Below are 25,636 nucleotides of genomic sequence, written 5' to 3'. Positions count from 1 at the left end.
AAAGGAAATGCATTATTTATTTATACCAACATTCCTTTGACATAGTGTTTCTGTCAAAGTAGTCAAACCAGTCCAGGTCAAATACAACTGTACACAACTTCAGCTTTCCAAAATTGTTTTGATAAAAGCATGTTCCATATTCCACAGATCTCATCAAATGACCTATGAAGATATCAGTATGCAGTTTAAAAACATGTCTCTCACGATTCACAAAGATGATGATAGATCTAGTGGAATCTCTGAAGAAACATCTGGATTGATTGTCCTATTCTACATAAATGTCCCCTTCATGTACTCTTGGTATTTGATCATGGCTTGTTCAGATTTGGTCTCAGTCATATTCAGTGCATTACTCCATCCTGTCTCTTACACACTCGTCATCGTATTTGGAGTACTGAAACCAAAAGAAAGACAGACGGAGAAAAATAAATCCAGTCTTGATTTTTTAAGGATCGAAAAACAGAAGTATCTGAACATTGGTGACATACGCTTTCATTCTGAAAGGGGTTAATGAAGCTGCTGCTTATCTCTCCATCACCTCTTGGTGTGCTTGGCTGGGTGTTCATACTCATGTTTCCAGGAGAGCTCTGCAAAATACAAACTATTCATAACGATACAATTATGACCTATCAAAGGATGCATGTGAGATCGTATGAACGTCTTTTGTGTTCTACCTTAGGGAGGCTTTCAATATCACCTGATGCTGGTGAGACAACAAGATATTATGATTATTATTTATTACGGTCGAAAAGCATATGAATGAGAAACGACCAGAAACCGACCATAATGTACAGTGGATTCAGAAAGTATTCAGAACCCTTAACTTTTTCACACTTTATTATGATGTGGGTTTGATTTTATATGTAGATTACCATTTTATCCATTAATATACACTTAATCACTCAAAAAACAAAGTAAAAAAATGACCACCCCCCTGGTATTCACATAATTATTTAGACCCTTTGTTGTAGGGTCTAATTATTTAGGCCTTTTGTTTTGCATTTTGAATTTATTGTACATACAGTAGTTTGTAAAGGCACATTTCTGGGTCTGTAAGGGCTCACAATTTACACTGCGCTTAGTATTAAAAGCAAACTGTCTGATGAATTCTAAGGAACTGTCTGTGAATCTCCCCATTTTCCTCCCGTTTTAGCGCACTCAAATTTTTGTCTTCCGCTGCCGAGAGATACCAGATTGCATCCAAGGACAGCACGTCACTGTACACGCCTCTTCCGACACGTGCACAGCCCTCCTCTTCTCGCCCGTGCTTTCTGCACAGGCGCCAATCAGGGTCCTAACACGGCGTATAAAGACCCATAGTGAAGACACATAGTCCGGCCCCCACCCTGCAGATACGGTGGCCAGTTAGTTATCTGCTGCATGCACTGCCAATTACGCCCGCTAGACGAAGCCCAGCCGACCGGTGGCAACACCGAGTTTCGAAACGAGGAATTCAGAAACTCGGTGCTGGTGTGCAAGCGGAATATCGCGCTGTGCCACCTGGGCGCCCTGTCTGTGAATCTCTAATCAAATTGTAGCAAGCATATAGAATTATTTCTTAAGCTTTGAGTCCTCCTAGTACCACAGTGACCTCGATAACCATGGAATGAAAGAAGCTTGGCACAACCGTAAATCTTCATAGTTGGCCATCTAGCAAAATTAATGTTCAGGACATGTAGGGAGGTAGAAAAGCACCTAACAGTCAGTAAAATGCTTCAGATGTCCTGTGACGAGCAAGCCCCTTAACCCCTAATTGTTTAAATTACATTCAGTCATAATACTAAGTCGCTTTGGATAAAAGCATCTGCTTAATGCTGCGAATGTAAATGTAATACTGTAAGAGTGCTTCAAAAACATCCTTGGAGAGAACCTCCGTCAGAGTACATTCAAACACAAACTGGGGTACCCCAGAGAGTACAGCCAAAACAAAACTGAAGTGGCTTCAGTGTAGGTATCAACTATGTCTTTAAGTAACCCAGCCAAAGTCCAGACCTAAACCCAGTACATATACGTGGAGAGACCTGAAAATGGCATTTCATAGTCAATTGCCAGTTCTTAAAGAATCTGCCATGAAGAATGGGATAAATTGCCAAAATCCAGATGGGGAAAGCTTGCATAGATGTATCCAAAATTACCTGGGATACATAGGGTCTGAATGCTTTTGTGAAAAACTGTACAATGTTTTCACTTATACTCACTTAAAATCAAAGCCTTAACAGAATAAACAATGTGCAAAAAGTTGAAGGGTCTGAATACTCTAAATCATCTTTATACAGTGCTTTAAAAACAGTACTTGTCCCCTTTATATTTCTTTTGTTTTTGCATATGTCACACATATGTTTAACATCATCAGACTACTTTTAATACTAAAAATAAACCAAGTAACATAAAATGCCTTTTAAATAAAAAGAAAAATGCTGTTTAGCCCTACCCTGCCTTATGTGAAAAAAGTATTTGCCCCCTTAGCTACTAAATTAACAGTTAACCAAATTCAAATGACAATTGGGTTCAGTTTCACTAGCCACACCCAGGTATGGTTACTGTCAGACCTGTTGAATTTAAACATCACTTAAATAGGAATCAGAAGCTCTCAGAAAGCAGCGCATGACATTCTAAAAAAATTCAAACACAGAACATAACATGAACAAGAGAAAGCATCAGGTCTTGATGTTATTTATGAAAAAATGAACTGCTGATATAAAGCCTTGCATGTCATTTTTCCTTCATCATAATGTTTACAAACTCATTCAGTAGAGTCTAGTGGAGAGCAGAAATTATGATTGGGTCTGTTATTGCTAGTTAACCACATTTTCAATCATTAAAATCATACTGTCATTCAAATTCACCCTACTTCATAGGTGTAGTCATGTTATTTATACCTAATGAGCCATTTAGAGGATGAGGTTCCATTCCTACAACCCCTCCCATCGCTCCATCAGCACAAGGACCAACATGAAACTGAAAGAAAAGAAACATTCACACATGAATTTGTTTTTACCTTACGTCATATTTGATTTAAAGATTTTTAATCTTTCTAAATACAGTAGGGTGGAAAATTCACATTCAGATCATGAAGAGCATTAAAGAGATCTTTAGGAAGGGTTAGACAGGTCTTACATTTGGTCTGGTTCCATTTGGAGGAACTGGATTCATCACACTATACATGTCCCCTGAATTGGTGGACTCTGAAATCAGATGGATTATTAATCATTTTTGTCCAAAAGCCAGACACATGCATGTACACATTAAAACTTTTTGTATCTTTATATATACACTGATCAGCCATAACATTAAAACCACCGCCTTGTTTTTACACTCACTGTCCATTTTATCAGCTCCACTTACCATATAGAAGCACTTTGTAGTTCTACAATTACTGACTGTAGTCCATCTATTTCTCTACATACTTCTTTTAGCCTGCTTTCACTGTTCTTCAATGGTCAGGGCCCCCACAGTACCACCACAGAGCAGGTATTATTTAGGTGGGGGATGATTCTCAGCACTGCAGTAACAATGACATGGTGGTGGTGTGTTAGTGTGTGTTGTGCTGGTATGAGTGGATCAGTCCACCACCATGTCAGTGTCACTGCAGTGCTGAGAATGATCCACCACCCAAATAATACCTACTCTAGTGGTCCTGGGAGAGTCCTGACCATTGAAGAACAGAATGAAAGGGGGCTAACAAAGAAGGGGGGGGGGGGGGGGTGTTTAATAAAACATAAAGCCATTGAAAGATGGAATTTAAATTGCGGGTCCTTCAGGGGGAGCCTCAAAACATTGGCAATGGGTGAAAATTAAATACTGAGAGCTAATTATTTTTTACTTGATATCAAGTACAACATCAAATATGAAATAGACATGTGCACTGGAAGCATATTATATAACAAAAGTTAAATGTTTTAATTCATTTTTTTCTTTACTGTAGGCTTGAGTTCCATGGTCAACGTCTGAGAATTTGAAGACGTAGCATGAGATGTGAGATTCGACACCAATGCCTGAAGGTAAAAGGTATGCTTTTTTATCTGATATATTATTGTATGCTGTTTAGATGACCAATTTAGTCTGGTAATTGTCCATATTAGTTGATTGAATATACATTTGTATGTAAACACTATATACAGTTTTTACCTGCTGTACTGGACATAACTGGTGTGCCAGGCACTCCTCCTGCTGGACCCTGTAAATACACATACCCAACTTGGATACACTGCAATGCACAAACATTGCTTTACTTTAGTAAGTTAGACAGTGTGTGTATGTGTGTGCATACTGAAAACACCTACTGTGTAACTTCCCGGAGAGGAGGATAAGTATGGGATCTGTAGTGAGAGAAGTGTTCATAATGGTTTAGTAGTAGCTGTCAGTGGTTTTAAATTGGTGTACTTTGGCTCTAGAGCACTTACTGAGTTGGTGTTTGGAGGATTTAGCCAAGGCCTTCCTCCTGCTGGAGCCCTACACACAACAGATTTTTTTACAGACTTCCGCTTGATATCAGTGTACACAGAGACCATGCGGAACTGGGAGAGCATTGGCGCACTTACATGCCAGGCATTCCTTGTCCCATTAATGAATGTACGGGAGGCCTCATTCCTCCAGCGTAGTTCTGCACAGAACCCATCATCATTTTATTCATTTAGATTAGAATGACAAGAATTACTCAAGTAAAGGTAGACCTGATTTATAAACTGAAAGGTTATTAAACAGCACATTATACATAAAAATATTTAGCAAATGCATTATATAATACAAAATGTATTCAACTTTGTGAAAGCATAGCCTGCTTATGTATAATATAAATATATATATATACTGTATGTATATATATATATATATATATATATATATATATATATATATATATATATATACAGGGGTTGGACAAAATAACTGAAACACCTGTCATTTTAGTGTGGGAGGTTTCATGGCTAAATTGGACCAGTCTGGTGGCCAATCTTCATTAATTGCACATTGCACCAGTAAGAGCAGAGTGTGAAGGTTCAATTAGCAGGGTAAGAGCACAGTTTTGCTCAAAATATTGCAATGCACACAACATTATGGGTGACATACCAGAGTTCAAAAGAGGACAAATTGTTGGTGCACGTCTTGCTGGCGCATCTGTGACCAAGACAGCAAGTCTTTGTGATGTATCAAGAGCCACGGTATCCAGGGTAATGTCAGCATACCACCAAGAAGGACAAACCACATCCAACAGGATTAACTGTGAACGCAAGAGGAAGCTGTCTGAAAGGGATGTTCGGGTGCTAACCCGGATTGTATCCAAAAAACATAAAACCACGGCTGCCCAAATCACGGCAGAATTAAATGTGCACCTCAACTCTCCTGTTTCCACCAGAACTGTCCGTCGGGAGCTCCACAGGGTCAATATACACGGCCAGGCTGCTATAGCCAAACTTTTGGTCACTCGTGCCAATGCCAAACGTCGGTTTCAATGGTGCAAGGAGCGCAAATCTTTGGCTGTGGACAATGTGAAACATGTATTGTTCTCTGATGAGTCCACCTTTACTGTTTTCCCCACATCCGGGAGAGTTACGGTGTGGAGAAGCCCCAAAGAAGCGTACCACCCAGACTGTTGCATGCCCAGAGTGAAGCATGGGGGTGGATCAGTGATGGTTTGGGCTGCCATATCATGGCATTCCCTTGGCCCAATACTTGTGCTAGATGGGCGCGTCACTGCCAAGGACTACCGAACCATTCTGGAGGACCATGTGCATCCAATGGCGGTGCTGTGTATCAGGATGACAATGCACCAATACACACAGCAAGACTGGTGAAAGATTGGTTTGATGAACATGAAAGTGAAGTTGAACATCTCCCATGGCCTGCACAGTCACCAGATCTAAATATTATTGAGCCACTTTGGGGTGTTTTGGAGAAGCGAGTCAGGAAACGTTTTCCTCCACCAGCATCACGTAGTGACCTGGCCACTATCCTGCAAGAAGAATGGCTTAAAATCCCTCTGACCACTGTGCAAGGACTTGTATATGTCATTTCCAAGACGAATTGACGCGGTGTTGGCCGCAAAAGGAGGCCCTACACCATACTAATAAATTATTGTGGTCTAAAACCAGGTGTTTCAGTTATTTTGTCCAACCCCTGTATATATACTGTATATATATATATATATATATATATATATATATATATATATATATATATATATATATATATATTTCATAGATCTATTAAGAAAACCTTTTAATACTGTGTTTGTGCAGAAACAAGACTGGGAAATACTGTTCTACATTACCATTAAAACACCTATAAATACCTGAAACAGTCAAGTTACAAGACATTATCTATAAGTTATTGACTATAGCTATTAAAAAAAAGTGTTAATTAATACAGTCCATGTAAACGCTTAGTCCATATAAATATCAGATACAGATGTGTTTTTAAAAAACTACAAACATCACAAATATAAATTATGTTTATAACCATGTGATAGAATAACCTGAATAAACTGTAGAGATGAAACATCACACAGAGTTTCACTTCTCACCGGAGGGGGAGGACGCGGAGCTACACGGTTTTGATGGACAGCTTTTCATCAACACGTAAAAAAAGTGAAACCCGCTTAAAGTAGTTTTTCATCGGACAGCGACGATAATTGATTACTTTTTCTGTTTGAACAATTTAAGACAGAAGATGCGGGCCGTATAAAACCAGATCGCGGACCTGCCTGCTTTATACAGTCCATTGTGATCCATTTAACAGCAGTGTTTGTAAAGTTCCGTGTACAGTTAATGCGCTTTACATCCTAATTCATCTGAAATACAGTTCATTACCACAGAGACACATATTTATGTGGCACAAACAGCCAAATAAAAATAGTTAGATTAAAATTTTTTTATTTTTAATCTTTATATATATTTTAATAAAGATGTGTTGCAATTGCAACAACTGTTTAAGAGAAGTTGTGCATTTTCTGAAAGAAGTGCAGGGGTGCCAGTGTTTTTGGCCCTGATAGTAGATAGACTGTAGATGCAGTGAAGGTGCAGTGAGGTGCAGTGAAATATTTAGATACAAACCTGTGGTCCAATAGAAACAATTCCTCTTGGAGGCATCATCCTCTGCATCGGCCCATTTATGTGAAGATGACCTGGGGGGTGAGCAATGTGGGGGGAAAGCATTCTGTGTAAAATATTAAATAATGTAATTTATGTATTATAAAGTGTCATTAGGTATGCAGCGTTCATCATAGTTATTAGCCCAACCATGTTAAAATATACTAATATAATATACTGTAAATAATAAAATAGCTTGTTAAATCTTGAACTGAAAATAACTGTAAACTGAAATATTCTGCTTTCCAAATGTCTGTTTGTTTAGTAGGATTTTAACGTCATGTTTTACACTTTGGTTACATTCATGACATGGTAGTTACTCATTACACAAGGTTCATCAGGTCACACAAGGTTATATCAAACACAGTCCTGGACAATCTAGTGTCTCCAATTCACCTCACTTGCATGTCTTTGGACTGTGGGAGGAAACCGGAGCACCTGGAGTAAACCCACGCAGACACTGGGAGAACATGCAAACTCCACACAGAAAGGACCCAGACCGCCCCACCTGGAGATCAAACCCAGGACCTTCTTGCTGTGAGGCAACAGTGCTACCCACTTAGCCACCGTGTCGACCCCAAATGTCTGTATTATTTTAATGTTTTTTTCCATAATTGTTTAGTTAATATGTGATTTACAGGGGAAAATGCAACTGGACAACCTGTATTGATAAATCATGCGATAAAGTTGATACAAAATAGAAGTATACACAATATACTGTGCTGTGTAAATATGCTGTTTTGGATATAGTCCTGGGAGGGAGGGTTACATTGTTGCCTCACAGCAAGAAGGGCCTGGGTTTGAGTCCTTTTTGTGTGGAGTTTGCATGTCCCCCCGGTGTCTTTTTTTCCCATAAGTCCAAAGACATGCAGCATGCAGTCAGGGTAACCCGAGCTACTAGAAATTGCCCTGTGTGTGTGTGTGTGTGTGTGTGTGTGTGTGTGTGTGTGTGTGTGTGTGTGTGTGTGTGTGTGTGTGTGTGTGTGTGTGTGTGTGTGTGTGTGTGTGTGTGTGTGTGTGTGTTGGGTGGGTGGGTGTGTGTGTGTGTGTGTGTGTGGGTGGGTGGGTGTGTGTGTTTGGGTGGGTGGGTGGGTGTGTGTGTTTGGGTGGGTGTGTGTGTTTGGGTGGGTGGCTGGGTGTGTGTGGGTGTGGGTGTGTGTGTGTGTGTGTGTGTGTTTGGGTGGGTGGGTGGGTGGGTGTGTGTGTGTGTTTGGGTGTGTTTGGGTGGGTGGGCGGTCAGTGGGTGTTTGTTGGACTGGCAACCTGTCTGGTGTGTTTTCTGCCTTTAGCCCAATGAATCAGACCCAAAGACCCAAACAGCAATGAATAAATGAATGAATGTATGTTATCTACGCCTGTATTCAAGCAAGGGAATCATGTTTAGTGTATCTTCTAAAATAGTATTAATGAAAAACTTATAAGAGGTTTGTAAATGATAAACAGACAAACAAACTAAACATGCTTTAGGGATTCAGTGTATGACCTGAACATGTAGCGTATTATAGTATTGAGAAGTGTGAAAAGCATCTCACCTGGCTGTCTCATAGTATCCATCCCACCCAAAAGTTGCGGGTTACCTGAGCCCATCGTCTGGTCAAAAACAAACATAAGTCTGGCTTGATCATCTTCCTCTTGAGTGAGCAATTTTAACACATGAATGTGAATATTAGTGTAAGAATGTACCTGACCAGCCATTCTGAGAGAAGCTCTTGGGCCACCAGGGCAACGAGGGGACAAAAACTGCTGATAAAACAAAGAAAGATTAAAAAATAAAAATGTTAACAGCTAACAGTGCTGATCAGTGAAAGTGATGATCTGCATTTGCTACTTTTATCTTTTGTAATTATTAAAAAAAGTAACCAACAAACAAGAGCCACTGGTGATGTGATGTTAATGTAACCACAGGAGGGCAATGCAAGACCTACATTCGCCTCAACCAACATTTGGCTTTGCAGAAAAGCACCTACATACCCGTACAGTGGGGTCAAAAAGTATTTAGTCAGCCACTGATTGTGCAAGTTCTCCTACTTAGAAAGATGAGAGAGGTCTGTAATTTTCATCATAGGTACACTTCAACTATGAGAGACAAAATGAGAAAAAAAAATCCAGGAAATCACATTGTAGGATTTTTAAAGAATTTATTCGTAAATTATGATGGAAAATAAGTATTTGGTCACCCACAAACAAGCAAGATTTCTGGCTCTCACAGACCTGTAACTTATTCTTTAAGAAGCTCTTCTGTCCTCCACTCGTTACCTGTATTAATGGCACCTGTTTGACCTCGTTATCCGTATAAAAGACACCTGTCCACAGCCTCAAACAGTCAGACTCCAAACTCAACCATGGCCAAGACCAAAGAGCTGTCGAAGGACACCAGGAAGAAAATTGTAGACCTGCACCAGGCTGGGAAGAGTGAATCTACAATAGGCAAGCAGGTTGGTGTGAATAAATCAACTGTGGGAACAATTGTAAGAAAATGGAAGACATACAAGACCATTGATAATCTCCCTTGGGGTCAAGATCTCATCCTGGGGGGTCAAAATGATCATGAGAACGGTGAGCAAAAATCCCAGAACTACACGGAGGGACCTGATGAATGACCTGCAGAGAGCTGGGACCAAAGTAACAAAGGCTACCATCAGTAACACACTACGCCGAGAGGGACTCAAATCCTGCAGTGCCAGGTGTGTCCCCCTGCTTAAGCCAGTACATGTCCAGGCCCGTCTGAAGTTTGCCAGAGAGCATATGGATGATCCAGAAGAGGATTGGGAGAATATCATGTGGTCAGATGAAACCAAAATGGAACTTTTTAGTAAAAACTCAACTCGTCGTGTTTGGAGGAAGAAGAAAAACCCAAGAACACCATACCTACTGTGAAGCATGGGGGTGGAAACATCATGCTTTGGGGCTGTTTTTCTGCAAAGGGGACAGGACGACTGATCCGTGTTAAGGGAAGAATGAACGGGGCCATGTATCGTGAGATTTTAAGCCAAAACCTCCTTCCATCAGTGAGAACATTGAAGATGGAACGTGGCTGGGTCTTCCAGCATGACAATGATCCCAAACACATCGCTCGGGCAACGAAGGAGTGGCTCCGTAAAAAGCATTTCAAGGTCCTGGAGTGGCCTAGCCAGTCTCCAGACCTCAACCCCATAGAAAATTTGTGGAGTCCGTGTTGCCCAGCGACAGCCCCAAAACATCACTGCTCTAGAGGAGATCTGCATGGAGGAATGGGCCAAAATACCAGCTATAGTGTGTGCAAACCTGGTGAAGACTTACAGGAAACGTTTCACCTCTGTCATTGCCAACAAAGGTTATGTTACAAAGTATTGAGTTGAACTTTTGTTATTGACCAAATACTTATTTTCCACCATAATTTACAAATAAATTCTTTAAAAATCCTACAATGTGATTTCCTGGATTTTTTTTTCATTTTGTCTCTCATAGTTGAAGTGTACCTATGATGAAAATTACAGACCTCTCTCATCTTTCTAAGTAGGAGAACCTGCACAATCAGTGGCTGACAATACTTTTTGGCCCCACTGTATATATACATTATGGCTAATGCTTGTAGAAAAACTAAATATCTCTGCCATAAGCAACTAAAAATGGATTTCATATAGTATAGTATCATTTTTTAAGTATAATTACATTTACATTTTTGGCATTTAGCAGATGGTTTTATCCAAAGCGACTTAGTACAATATACATGGGGGGCTGTACGGTGGCTAAGGTCCTGGGTTCGATCCCCGGGCGGGCGGTCCGGGTCCTTTCTGTGCGGAGTCTGTGCAGGGTTTTCTCCCACAGTCCAAAAACATGCAGTCAGGTTAACTGGAGACACTGAATTGCCCTATAGGTGAATGGGTGTGTGTATGTGTGTGTGTCTGCCCTGCGATGGACTGGCGCCCCCTCCCCGCGACCCTGTTTGGATAAGCGGTTAAGAAATTGAATGAATGAATAAATATACAAGGGTTAAAGACCTTGCTTAAGGGCCCAACAGTGGCAATCTGTCAGTGGTGGGGCTTGAACCAGCAGCATTCTGCTTACTAGTCCAGTACCTTAACCACTAGGCTACAACTACAACAAATACATGTATGGTACATACATGGTGATAAAGGTTATCCAGCACTTTCATGTCAATGCTAGGACAGTAGCCCATTAGATGCAGGACTTCAAGAACACATTGACAAAAATAAATCTATATTTATGTTGATTTTTTTTTTTTTTTTATTAATTACAACCCCAAATCGGAAACGTTGGGACAGTATGGAAAATGCAAATAAAATAAAAATGCAGTGTTCCTTACATTTACTTTGACTTTTATTTGATTGCAGACAGTTTAAACCAAAGATATTTTATGTTTTATCTGCTCAACTTCATTTCATTTGTTAATATACCTTCATTCCTGTACTTCAGGCCTGCAACACATTCCAAAAAAAGTTGGGACGTGGGCAATTTAGGGCTAGTAATGAGGTGAAAAAAGTAAATAATGATGTGATTCCAAACAGGTGATGTCAACAGGTGATTGTAATCATGGTTTGGTACAAAAGCGGCATCCAGGAATCACGATCATCATGATCATCTTTGCTCAAGAGTCTTCGATGAGCAAAGATGATCAGAGGATCTCCAGTTTGTCAACAAATGCATGAGAAAATTATTGACAATGTACCTCAAAGAAAGATTGGAAGGGATTTGCATATTTCTCCCTCTACAGTGCATAATATCATTAAACAGTTCAAGGAATCAGGAGGAATTTCAGTGTGTGAAGGCCAAAAGCACAAGCTTGACCTGAACGCCTGTGATCTTCGATCCCTCAGACAGCACTGCATCAAGAACTGCCACTCAACAATAGCTGATATAACCACATGGGTGAGGGATTACTTTGGCAAACCTTTGTCAAGCTCTACAATACAGAGTTACTGCACAAATGCCACTTAAAACTTTACTGTGCAAAAAAGAAGCCTTAGGTTAACCATGTCCAGAAGCAGTGTCGACTTCTCAGGGCTCTGAGGCATCTAGGATGGACCATCACACAGTGGAAACGTGTATTGTATTGTCAGATTAATCAGCATTCCAGGTCTTTTTTGGAAAAAATGGACGCCGTGTGCTCTGGACTACTGACTAAATTAACCATCCAGACTGTTATCAGCAACAAGTTCAAAAGCCAGGGTCTGTCATGGTATGGGGCTGTGTCAGTGCCCTTGGCAAAGGTCATTTACACTTCTGTGATGCAGCATTAATGCAGAAAACTACATTAATATCTTAGAGCAACATGCTGCCTTCAAGACGTCATCGTTTCCAGGGACGTCCATGCATTTTTCAACAAGACAATGCAAAACCACGTGCTGCACACATTACAAAGGCACGGCTGCGGAAGAAGAGGGTACGGGTACTGGACTGACCTGCCAGTACCCGTACCCTCTGTATAGAGAATAGAGAATGTGTGGAGAACGGAAAATGCGATGATCTTAAGACGAGGGACAAAATAAAAGCTGAAACACTAAATCACTTGGTATCCTCGGTGCCAAAACGTCTTTTAAGTGTGGTGAAAAGGAATGGCAACATTACAAAGTGGTAAATGCTTTACTGTCCCAACTTCTTTTTGGAATGTGTTGCAGACCTGAAATGCAGGAATGGACGTTTATTAATAAATGAAATGAAGATGAGCAGATGAAACGTGAAATATCTCAGGTTCAAACTGTCTGCAATCAAATAAAAGTCAAAGTAAATGTAAAAAACTATGATTTGCATTTTGTATTTATTGAAATATTATAATTATTTATTTAGTTAAATGTTTTTATGTAGGCCTATATTTTATCAATGTAAATTTTAAACCCACTATAGAAAACATGCTACACAGACATTTACTATTAAAGATTTTAAATATGCACCTGAAATGCTGCACAGTTATACAGGTACTTCAATTATACAGATGGCCCAAACAACCAGCTTTACTACACGTCCTCTGTCACCCCACGCACTTCACCTACCAACTCTCATCAAACATGCTTTATACACTTATACACTTTATACACACGCATGCATATAGGCTTGTGTTGGTAGCTCGGTGGTGCAGCGGTAAAATTCTGTAGATTCTGTAGGTGTTTGATAAATAGTGGTGTGTGTGTGTGTGTGTGTGTTTGTTTGTGTACCTGGGGGAATCCAGGGGGTAAGGGCATTCCCTCTCCCGGAGAAAGATTTCCATTCCCAGGACTGGTCATTGCTGCTGCACTCTAAAGACACACAAATAATAACAAACTTGAACCTATCTATACACAATCTGGCAGTAAAATAACCACCTCACTCCATAGGAAACAACGGTACAGCCGACGCAAAAGCGGTTTTGCTGCTTCTCATGTGAATGCCCCGTTACACAGTAAAACATTATGATATACAATGCATGTAATGGTTATTTGTCACTTTTTTGTTTTATTTAATAAGTTTAAAATTAGGGCTTAAAATTTGTAATCGAGATTAATCGTGATTAAAGAACCAAATTAATCGCAATTAACTAATAACTAACAAACTAATAACTAAGCAAAATTTGACAGTTATGCACATTTTTATTGCAAGAACATGTTTGCCAATAAAAACATTCATAAAATTATGATACAATGATTAAATCTAAATTATTTTTAGAAAGTCAGCCAAGGCCTATATAGAGTTGTTAACAGCTACCCATCTTTCAGCCAGTTATACCTGCGCTCATAATATGAACCATTTCTAGATGCAACACCAGTGGCATAACTAGGAGCTCTTGGGCCCCAGTGCAAAAAAAATGTTGGGCCCCCTCAACAAATTGCATATGCTGATAGCTGATCAGAATGAATTAAAAGTACTCAGAAGTTACACTTCAAGTCCAAATTCCTGCCTCTGGTATTTTTAATGCACAGTTTTAGTTATTTTAATTTTACTTAACGAAAATATTGTAATATAATAATAATAATGACCTGGCGAGTGCAGCCAATGGGGGGGCAGTGAGGTAAGTGAATGAGTTCATGTCGTGTAGGACCCCCCCCCCCCCATGGGCCCCGGTACACCTGTACCCCCCCCCCCCCCCCATAATTACGCCCCTGTGCAACACGTATAACGTCATGTCGACCCACATCGTTACATATGTTAAAGCGTTTATACAGTCCATTGCGATCCATTTCACAGCAGTGTTTGTGATGTTCCGTGTACAGTTCATGCACTTTACATCCAAATTCATCTGAAATAAAGTCAGACTGAGTCTGAGATTTAGTCTGTAACGCGTATCAGTGCGAGCAGATGCCCGACGAGACACATGCGTGCTCTGACCAAAGGTGATATTAAGGCATCAGTTAATAACTGTAATTTTGTCTAGTGATGATTTCTCAAACTTTTTGAAAATGATTCTTTTAAATACCCGATATTTCGCAGTATGTAGCAGCAGCAGCTCGTGTAATTTGTAACTCGCGTCACCTGTTGTGCCCATGTTCTCGTTATACAGTATAAACACAATGTTACTGTGTTAAAGCAGTGCAAATTACCACAGAGACACATATTTACGTGGCACAAACATAGCCCAATAAAAATAGTTTGATTCTAAATTTTAATCTTCATTAATTAATGCAATTAACGACAGCCCTTTAAAATACATTCTAGTGAAGCAAACGGCATGTGTGTGCGTGTTGGATTTGAGGGGGATATTCTTCAAAAAGGGGGGCAGTGCAGAAAAAGTTTGGCCTGATAGTTTCAGAGCCTGTAAATTTAGTCCCAGCAGAACCAAGACGTCATTGCTGGGCGCTTGTTTCAATGATTCTTTCTTAACTGGAAGTGACTTCGAATGCAAGTGTTTTCCAAATGCATAAAAACAAAAGGTAAACACATAGATTAGTCCTAGCCAGATCCCAAACAGATTTTTTTTATTCTCAGATTTTATTGAAGTGGTTTGATTCAGGTTTTGTCTGCCAATCAGATTTTTTCTTTTTCTCTATTTCCATATTGATTCGATTTGGTATTTGAGTATGCAGTGTGTGTGACAGTGCTACCTTTAGCAGACAAGAGCATTCCATCACTCTAATTATTAAACGTGACCGGAATGACAAGTAGTCTCGTCTAGACATCGTCTCCCCCTCATCTTTCGGAACAGAGGCTCAGAGAGGGAATGATTGCGCTGCTGAATAGGCGTTAATAATGTAATTCTATGTGAATTTCTTTTCTATTTGTTTAATTTATATATATTTTTCTATTCATTTATTAAGATACAATAAATAAAATTAGTCATGTATTACAAAAAAGGAAAATAAAAACATGATATTAAAAACTGATGGATCACAGATGGATTCAGAAAGTATTCAGACCCCTTTAATTTGTGCACACTTCATTTACATGTTTTTACCATCACTCGATTTGGTTTCTTCAGTACCATGGGGCACAAATGCAGTAACACACAAACACAGTAACAAGACGCCAGTTCATCCCATGGGCTTGCCCCCCACCTCCCTTGACAGACATAGCCAATCATGAATGTATATAAACCCTGGACCCTCAGATTAAAAGTCTGATGCTTTACCAACTGAGTTATCCAGTAAACATAATGCATTTCAGTTTACTTCCTTGATTTTATTTGATTTGTTGCCGTTATGATGATAATTACCCCAAAATTTAAATACCTGGGGCATCCTTGTTATATTACTGGACTGAACTTATTTACACAGCTGTTTAATTTACATATTGGAGCTATAATTAATTCACATTAAGTAATAATTATTTAATAAAAGCTGGTTTTATAGTTTGTGATCTGAGACCAAATAGTAAACAGTTTTAAGATAAGCAGCTAACATAATAACTGGAAATATACAGATGCCAACACCCTTTATTCACGCTTCCTTCCTTCCTACTTCTATCATCCATCTATCCTCAGCTATGCCACTAACCACCTTCCTGTGTAAGCTGTTGGGAAATGTGAAAAATGTTACTTAACAACAAATGAAGATAGAAAGACATGGAGGAGTTTGAAAAAATATCACTGCTTCTTTGCATATGAACTTTAGTAACCTAGTGAAAAGGTTACGAAAGGAAGGCAATTCAAGCTTAGGAATATCAGGATATGGGACGTGCTCTCTTCCAGTGTTAATAGGCAAATGTTTTTTCAATACACATGTCCATGTGAATCTTGCAGGGGTCATATAAATGTCAATTTAAGCTTAATATACACTGCCTGGCCAAAAAAAAGGTCACCACCTGGATTTAACTAAGCAAATAGGTAAGAGCCTCCCATTGGATAATTACTGCATGGGTGATTGTTTCAGCTGGTAACAAGTTATTTAACCCTAACTGATGCAGTGAGTAGCTTCTCATTTGTTAAACAACCATGTCGAAAGACACATCCTGTGGTCGTGGAAAAGATGTTAATCTGTTTCAGAAGGGTCAAATTCTTGGCATGCATCAAGCAGAGAAAACATCTAAGGAGAAGCTGAAACTACTAAAATCGGGTTAAGAACTGTCCAACGCATTATTAAAAAGTGGAAGGACAGTGGGGGAAACATCATCTTCGAGGAAGGAATGTGGTCGGAAAAAAATCTTGAATGATCGTGATCGGCAAATCACTTAAACGTTTGGTGAAATCAAATGGTAGAAAAACTACAGCAGAACTCAGGTTTAATAGTGACAGTAAGAGCATTTCCACATGCACAATAAGAAGGGAACTCAAGGGATTGGGACTAAACAGCTGTGTAGCCTTAAGAAAACCACTTGTCAGTGAGGCTAACCAGCAAAAACGGCTTCAATTTGCTAGGGAGCATAAAGATTGGACTCTGGAGCAATGGAAGAAGGTCATGTGGTCTGATGAGTCCAGATTTACCCTGTTCCATCATGTCTAGTGCCTGTACAAGCCTGTGGGGGCAGTGCTATGATCTGGGGTTGCTGCAGTTGGTCAGGTCTAGGTTCAGCAACGTTATGTGCCCAAAGAATGAGGTCAGCTGACTACCTGAATATACTGAACGACCAGGTTATTCCATCAATGGATTTTTTCTTCCCTGATGGCACGGGCATATTCCAAGATGACAATGCCAGGATTCATGGGGCTCAAATTGTGAAAGGGAGGGATCAGGGAGCATGAGACATCATTTTCACACATGGATTGGCCACCACAGAGTCCAGACCTGAACCCCATGGAGAATCTTTGGGATGTGCTGGAGAAGACTTTGCGCAGTGGTCCAAATCTACCATCATCAATACAAGATCTTGGGGAAAAATTAATGCAACTCTGGACAGAAATAAATGTTGTGACATTGCAGAAGCTTGTGGAAACGATGCCACAGTGAATGCGTGCCGTAATTAAATCTAAAGGCGGTCCAACCAAATATTAGAGTGTGTGACCTTTTTTTTGGCCAGGCAGTGTATAACTATTAAAATTTAAAAGCAATAAACTGTCACTGTTTTCCTCAGTAAAGACTGACATCTGTGTAATAAATTATAACATAACTTACATAGTCATTAAAAGCTTTGGCCTCGCTTGAATGTTCATACGATTCTCTCTTGTCTGGTGCAGCACAGTAAAGATCCCAGAAAACACTGCAAAAGAGGACATTCACAATCTAAGATCAACTGCTTTCAGCGTTGTTAGTCATTCATGATGATTCGCTGTGCTGGATGCCAACAACTCACCACCACCAAGAGTGCAGGAACCCAGGCGGCTCTCCCAGCGTGATGTTCTTCTCCCATCGGATCTGCCAGGTCAGAGACAAAACACTAGACTGAGTCATGTCTGCTGCTTATTGTCACCGGCCAAGTATTTCTGGAATCATGACCATATGCACCTTAAAAAATTAATGAATGCAACGTAGTCACGCAGTGAAATGCAAATTCCTGGCAAAGGGCAAATTTATGCACAAAATCAAATTTTTTTCTTCTTTAAATTAATTACAGTAAAATAATCGATATTAATATTATATTGATGATTGGGAAAAAACAACTATGCAGCCCCATACACAAAAGCTATTCCCAGTCACTCAGGTCTTTATGCGGATCACATCTGCTGCAACATCTGTACTAACAGTGACTCATCAACACAACATTTGATATATTACTAACAGTGTTACGTAAGCATTGCCATGACTATTTTTTTGTTTTGGAGAAAGGGTGGTCCTAATGTTTTGGCTAATACGTGTGTATATGTTAATTGAATAAGTTTATATGAGTGTTTTAATTGCTGCAGCAGGTAGATTGGGTGCCAGACAGAACCAGAAAACTTGTATGGGTTAAGTTCTTACCTGTGGTCACTGTTTTTTCTGGGTATTCTAGTTTCTTCCCTCATCCCCATCCCCAAAAAACATGCACTGGACAGTTTTTGTATCTAATCTTTAGAATGAAAAGTATGGATTCATTTTTTTGTGGTAGGGAGGTCATGCTGCAGTTTTGAAGATCAGATGAATGTTACTCAGAAAAAACACCCAAAAGCAATTATGGTCTGTCTTGTATTTTTCCAGTTAGTTTTCCATTTACATTTTCCATTTTACATTTTTTTATCCAAAGCGACTTATAGTTGAGACAGTATACAATGTAAGCAATTGAGGGTTAAGGGCCTTGCTCAAGGGCCCAACAGTGGCAACCTGGCAGTGGTGATGCTTGAACCGGCAATCTTCTGATTACTAGACCAGTACCTTAACCACTAGGCTACAGCTGCCTAGTCAGTACATTTAGTTTACAGCTTTTAGTTTGTACTTGTAATTTTAATGTACAGTAGGTTTTGATTCTATGCAATGACACTGTGAGGCAGAAGTAGTGTGGGTGCTGCTACACTACATTGGGGTCCTGGGAACTTTGGTATATGCTCCCTGCCTTCACATGGGTTTCCTCCAGGTACATTGGTTTTCAACCCAACTCATATCACATGCAAAAGTTGAATTTATAATAGAATATAACAGAACAGAATAGAACATTTATTGTAATCATACTTGCATACAATATAAAATGATATAAGAAAATTATATACATAAGAGACATAAGAGAATTATTATACATTATTGTATTATGCATTTTTGCTTCATAAATTGCAGTAAGTGGTACAGAACCCACTGCAACCCCAGTCAGGATGCCATATTGACATTAATAGTTTTTTTGTGTGGTTTTATTGTTTCCCAGTTTTGGACTAGCATAATTTACCGCTACAACGAAGCACCAGCTTTATAATTCTATCCTTGCTAACCAAAACTATTCTTACTAAATTAGAGTCTTTACTTTAATGCTTCTTAATTATTATTATATCACTAGAAATTTCAGTCTATTATTTTAACGTGTTTGCTAATTTTGACTAATTTAGTTTCTTTTTGCAATTTCTCTGCCACATGCTCCACCTTCGTTAGCCACTGTAGTTGGCAGCTTCTTTTACACGAGCAAGCAGTGGATTCTCACAGAAAGCAATACCATGTATGGAGAGTCACGCTATGCCCCATACTGCTGCCTCAGAGGGCACATTTTGCAGCGATAATGAGGTTAAAACTCATCCGACCTTCCCTCCCCTAGACACGACCAATTGTTCCTATTGCATGCCCAGCCAGGTTGGTAGCACCGTTAAGATTCGACTAGTGTATTAGACCGCTGCCCCACCCAAGAACCCAGAAACAATTTTATTTAAAAATAAATAACTTGCTTTAAACTTGCAAGGACGAGCTCACTGCATGATGATGCTATAAACAATGAGGGTGTTCTGAGCGCTAAAAGCATCTGCTATCGAACGTGCTTGTTTGTGTGAGATCGCGCCACAGCTACGTAAATTCAGAAAAACTGTTTTGGGTGTGAGCGCTGAGCTGGCTGCATGGTCAGGGTGATAAAAGATCGGAGTGACAAAAGGAAGCAGTACACAATAGGAAAGAATGTCTTAGGGTTGTCTTGTTCATGTTATAAGTCATAATATGCTCTGGCTGATTAAAGGTGTCTGTGTTTGTCAAGTGATCCTGTTTTCCTGTTTTGCTTTGCTAGACTTGGTCTTGTATTCATATTCAGAGAGGCCCAAAAATATATACACACCTCAATAATGATTCTGATCTATGGCTTTTTTAAATTTGAATTGCATTATGGCATTGAATTAAATTATGTCTCTTAGGATGTTAGTAGTCGCGTGGTTGGCCATTAGGAGAGTCAAATAAAATGGTGGAAGGGCCACTCAGGTGGCGCAGAGGTAAAAACACACGCTGCAACCAGAGCTGGGATCTCGAATACATCGTATCGAATCTCAGCTCTGCCTTGCCGTCTGAGGCTGAGCGGCCACATGAACAACGATTGGCCTGTTGTTCAGACTAAGTGGGATATGGATCTCTCTCTCATGACTGGTGCAATTACGACCTCTGCTGGCTGATTAGAGGCGCCTACACAGAGATGAGGAAGGAGTGCTCTTAGGGTGTGTCTCTCCGTACACAACGCTAGGTGGCACAACACTCGTCAATGTGTGGGTGATGAGATGCATACGACTTGCTGCCCACGTGTCGGAGGGGGCGTGGGTTAGCTTCGCTCTCCTCGGTCAGAGCAGGGATCGGCATAGACGGAGAGGAAGCATGATGCAATTGGGCAATTGGAGGCGCAAAAGGGAGAAAATGCATAAAAAATAAACAAGTAAATGAAATAAAATGGCACGCTTGACCAAATTGAAGTAGTATTGGAAATGTAAGAATGTGTGTGCCGTACAATAATGGCGATTTATTTTTGGAACAAAACCACCAACACGCCTGACAATTGCACACATTCGTGATTAGTTTAAAACCTGTGGCACCATGTGTGATGTGGGCAGCCATTGTTAATGGTGTAGGGGCTTTGCTTAAGGGCCCAACAGTGGCTGCATGGCAGAGCAGGGTTTTGAACCTACAACCTTCTTGTTAGTAACCCACAGCTCTACCCACCTGTATCATTGTACATTATTCATGTTGACCAGTAGCATTAGATTAGAATTTCTATATTTGTGCATCACTAGATGGTTTCTCTGTGGTTGTCCTGTTTTTTTTTTTTATTATACGGACACAAGAACTGATTTTAGTTTGTGAGATTCCGGCTCTTTGTCCTAACAGTTGTGTTTACTTTACCTCAACCGTCATTGCGTGTCTACCCAGGTGTTGGGAAATATTTTGTAGCCTTGTATGTGTTTATTACAAAAACTCACTCTGAATGCTGCATGCTGAACATCCTAGACCAAGTATATTAATAACATGAACAGAGCGCCCAGCTAAGTACCTCCTGCAGCTCATCTCAGCTAGATGTGGGCAAAGCAAAGTGTCGCACAGCTAATACACAGCAGAAGCAGAGTGTATGGACCCATGCTTACTATAGTAATAGTAACAGTGTTCATTTACAGTATTTTAATAACACTGATTTGACTACCTACCTCTGAGAGAAAGGTCTGTGCTGATTTCTGAGCTCCAACATGAAGCAGATACTCATAAACATGAAGAGCTAGCCTGCAGATGAGAAAAAGAGGGATAATAATTAGAAAAAGTATTTATGAACATGGAAAGTTATGTTATAAGATCCCATATTTATCAATGTTGCATACATTAAAAATCATGGCAGTAGTTTTGGAAAAAGACATCAGTATGAATGTGCTCAGTGGGTAGCACTGTCTCCTCAAAGCAAGAAAGTCCTGGGTTCGAATCTTACTGTGTGGAGTTTGCGTGTTCTCCCTGTGTCTGTGTGGGTTTCCTCCAGATGCTCTGGTTTTCTCCCACAGTTCAAAGACATATAGTCAGGTTAATTGAAGATACTAAAGTCCCCCTAGGTGTGTATGTGTCTTGTGCTGCTGCATAAAACAGATAATGGTTGGCTATCCTTATCTTCCTTTACCTTTAAGGGTGCATTCACATGAGAAGCTGCAAAACCGCTTTTGCGCTGGCTGTGCCATTGTTTCCAATGGAGTGTGCTACACGTTTGCCATGCGGGGTGAGATTTTTGCGCTTGGCTGCTTCATCTGACTGAACTTTGATCCAGTTTGCTGCTGATCTTTTCAAAGCTCCTCCAATTAGACAAACTGTTTGATATAAGATGATAAAAGCGACTCGGCCAGTACAAACATTGCTTAATGTGAACAAAACTTGACTTATTGTATTAAAACAACCATCGAGGAATTTCATTGGGTGAAATAACTTATGAGCAGTAATAACAGAGAGGGTTAGGGTTAGGGTTAGGGTTAGGGTTAGGGTTAGTGTTTTAATACACGTGTCGGAGGGGGCGTGGGTTGGCTTCATTCTCCTCAGTCAGAGCGGGGATCGGCATTGGGCATTGGTGGAGATTGCATGATGCAATCGGGCAATTGGACGCGCTAAAAAAGAGAGAAAAAAGGGAGCACAGAATACTTCTATGTGACCACTCACAAAAAATTATTCTTTTCCTCAATTTGTTCTAGTTCCTCAAAGTCATCCAAAACACTGAGAGGAAGGGCATTGAAGTAAATGAACACTATGTTGGTCATTTGTGAAGTAAATTACTATGGATTCGAAATTCATTAATTTGTCCATTTTTTGTACAGCTGTATCCCAGTCAGGGTTTGATGGTGCAAAGCAGAGCGCACTGTGGGCAGGGCACCACTTCACTACAGGGCACCCTGCATGAATCCTGGAAAACTGTTTTTAAACCTTGTCTAGGAGGCTACTCCAATTTGCTTTTAACTCTAAAACACAAGCAGGAGGTGATTCGGCTGTTCTAAATTGCACATAGATGTGAAAGAGTGTTTGTGTGTTGCCCTTAAACTAGAGTAGGGTAATGTTTACTGTGAAGGCACTTCTTGAAGTCGCACTAGACAAGAGCGTCTAAAACGTATAATGTAAAAAGCCTGGTTACAGTCTAAAGATTTAAAGTCTTTGGAACAAAAACACCTCATGTCTCATGTAACCTACAGTGTGACATGCTGGCCATGATGGTACCAAATAAAGCATGTGAGGTTAATTTACATGCAACACCACTTTGTGCAGAGGTGATATGGCAGACACACAAACATTGTAAAAGCATCATTAACTTCGCTGTGAGGCTGGCACGTCTCATTAGTGAGGCTGCCCCTCTATTTTCTAAATGGATTTTCAATGGCTGTCTCATCGCACAGACAAACACGAGCATTAAGTTGAGGATGCAAGCTATTTTATTTTTGTGCATGTTAGTTTGAGTCATTTTAAATCTAGAATGTATAATGAGACTAACAGAAGAAGTAGGAGTGGAAATAATGTGGAGCACTGTGATGATCATAGGAATGTCAGATGTCGGAATGACAACAAACCAGAAAGCTCTTATCCCAATCACAACAACTGCTTAGAAGTCAGACATCTAATTTAATTATATGAAGATTACTAAAGCATATTATAGATATGTATAAACACATATGTATATACAATATATATACACCGACCAGGCATAACACTGATTATCTCTTCATCACGGCACCTGTTAGTGGCTTTGTAGTTCTACAATTACCGACTGTAGTCCATTTGTTTCTCTACATACTTCTTTAGCTTGCTTTCACCCTGTTCTTCAATGGTCAGGACCCCTACAGGACCACCACAGAGCAGGTATTATTTAGGTGGTGGATGATTCTCAGCACTGCAGTAACCGTGTCCACTCACTGTCCACTCTATTAGACACTCCTACCTAGTTGGTCCACCTTGTAGATGTAAAGTCAGAGACGATCGCTCATCTATTGCTGCTGTTTGAGTTGGTCATCTTCTAGACCTTCATCAGTGGTCACAGGACGCTGCCCACGGGGCGCTGTTGGCTGGATATTTTTGGTTGGTGGACTATTCTCAGTCCAGCAGTGACAGTGAGGTGTTAAAAACTCCATCGGCGATGCTGTGTCTGATCCACTCATACCAGCACAACACACACTAACTCACCACCACCATGTCAGTGTCAGTACAGTGCTGAGAATGATCCACCACCTAAATAATACCTGCTCTGTAGTGAGTGCCTCAGGACTACTGCATGTGGATCCAGGGTTCAAATCTCCAGTGGTGCTATTAGCTGGTCAGGTGTCCACATACAGACTGGATGAGCAAGGCCCCATGATGGATTGGCATCCTGCCTGGGGTATGTTACTGCATTGCACCGATTGTACCTGACCAGGATAAAGCGATGGTACCTTCTACACGTCAAAGTCCCGGACCAGCACCGACCCCGCCGACACCCGGATCATCTCCACAGAACAGGAAGATAATGATCCATCAGCCTCACGGTTAAAGTACTGGACCAGTAATGGAAACGTCGCTGGTTCAAGCCCAACCACTGTCGGGTTGCAACAGTTGGGCTCTTGAACAAGGCTCTTAACCCTCAGTTGCTTAGATAAAATATTCTCACAGTACTGTAAGTCGCTTTGGATAAAAGCGTCTGCTAAATGCTGAAAATGTCAATGTAAAAATGGTCCTGGGAGAGTCCTGACCATTGAAGAACAGCATGACAGGGGGCTAACAAAGCATGCAGAGTCAGTAATTGTAGAACTACAAAGTGCTTCTATATGTTCAGTGGAGCTGATAAAATGGACAGAGAGTGTAGAAACAAGGAGGTGGTTTTAATGTTATGGCTGAACGGTGTATATATAATTTCTATTATATTTAGAAGACCATTAAAGACTACATATAAGTGCAGATATAATATAGACACATCAAATTATTAAGCACGTAGACATATCATAAACAATGCAAACAATCCAGAATAGAAAATAAAGCAACAACTAAACCTCGCCTTGTATCCAGACAGAAATAACATCAGCATCAGCGCCTGGTATGTTAATAAAGCGCCAGAACCGGTGCCAGTCCTAGCGCTTCATTAACAGCTCAGATGAGATTTCTCTCTGCTTACACAGTGAGGTTTATTTTGGGATTTTTTCCCGCCTTCATGCAGTCTGCAGTCTCCGCAACTGATTGTAATTGCACCCCTCTTTCCCCCCTCTTTCCCCCCTCTTTACCCCATAAACTACTTACTTCTCTCTGGCTTGGCAGTCCGATGGTACACGCGCACTCCTGGAGTACATGCTCGCAACCTGTCAACCGTCACACACTCAAGCAGGGCGCCGTCACCATAGCGACTCTCGCAAGTTTCCCTGCTATTGGGTGGACCTCTGGCCACACCACGCCCCCTTTCTTCACACGTCCAATGAATCGCGAATACACAGTCACGCCCTTTCAATGTGCTGTATTCCACGTGGTGTCAAAAGCTGATGTTCTGTAGATAGAATGCAGCAGCAACACAGTCCCAGGGACCTGGGTTTGAACCTTACCTATGGTCACGGGCGGCACGGTGGTTAAGTGGGTAGCACTGTCGCCTCACAGCAAGAAGGTCCTGGGTTCGATCCCCAGGTAGGGCGGTCCGAGTCCTTTCTGTGTGGAGTTTGCATGTTCTCCTTGTGTCCGTGTGGGTTTACTCCGGGTGCTCCGGTTTCCTCCCTCAGTCCAAAGACATGCAAGTGAGGTGAATTGGAGATGCTAAATTGTCCATGACTGTGTTTGATATAACCTTGTGTAATAAAATCTTAATAAACAAACAAATACTTATGGTCACTGCCTGTTAGGAGTTTCGCATGTTCTCTCTGTGTCTGTTTTGGGTACCTGTCATTACAAGCTCAA

General features: G+C 40.5%; 2 protein-coding genes across 8 annotated transcripts in view; one reads left to right on the top strand and one right to left on the bottom strand.

Annotated features, from left to right (window-relative positions):
- The window catches only part of zgc:110626 (uncharacterized protein LOC550588 homolog), a 42,498-nt gene that overhangs the window by 1,149 nt on the left and 15,713 nt on the right, over positions 1-25,636 (top strand). For 4 of the 7 annotated variants that reach the window (XM_063017815.1, XM_063017814.1, XM_063017813.1 and 1 more), the window contains exons 2-3: positions 3,926-4,008; positions 17,602-17,786. The gene's annotated coding sequence lies outside the window, so the exon portion shown is untranslated. Of the gene's footprint in view, positions 1-630; positions 707-3,925; positions 4,009-17,601; positions 17,787-25,636 lie in introns of those variants that run through there. The other 3 variants (XM_063017812.1, XM_063017811.1, XM_063017816.1) reach the window with 3 other exon arrangements.
- ssbp2a (single stranded DNA binding protein 2a) lies at positions 312-25,044 on the bottom strand. The gene is given in 17 exon segments (XM_063017818.1): positions 312-394; positions 489-587; positions 675-703; positions 2,880-2,958; positions 3,118-3,185; positions 4,129-4,177; positions 4,284-4,319; positions 4,404-4,452; positions 4,536-4,603; positions 7,050-7,120; positions 8,618-8,675; positions 8,769-8,828; positions 13,238-13,318; positions 17,540-17,624; positions 17,718-17,779; positions 21,424-21,496; positions 24,995-25,044. Coding segments are annotated over 17 exon segments (1,062 nt in total). The 3' UTR covers positions 312-349.

Source organism: Trichomycterus rosablanca, chromosome 21, assembly GCF_030014385.1.
Source record: "Trichomycterus rosablanca isolate fTriRos1 chromosome 21, fTriRos1.hap1, whole genome shotgun sequence".
Classification (NCBI taxonomy): domain Eukaryota; kingdom Metazoa; phylum Chordata; class Actinopteri; order Siluriformes; family Trichomycteridae; genus Trichomycterus; species Trichomycterus rosablanca.
This window is presented reverse-complemented; position numbering and strand designations above follow the sequence as displayed.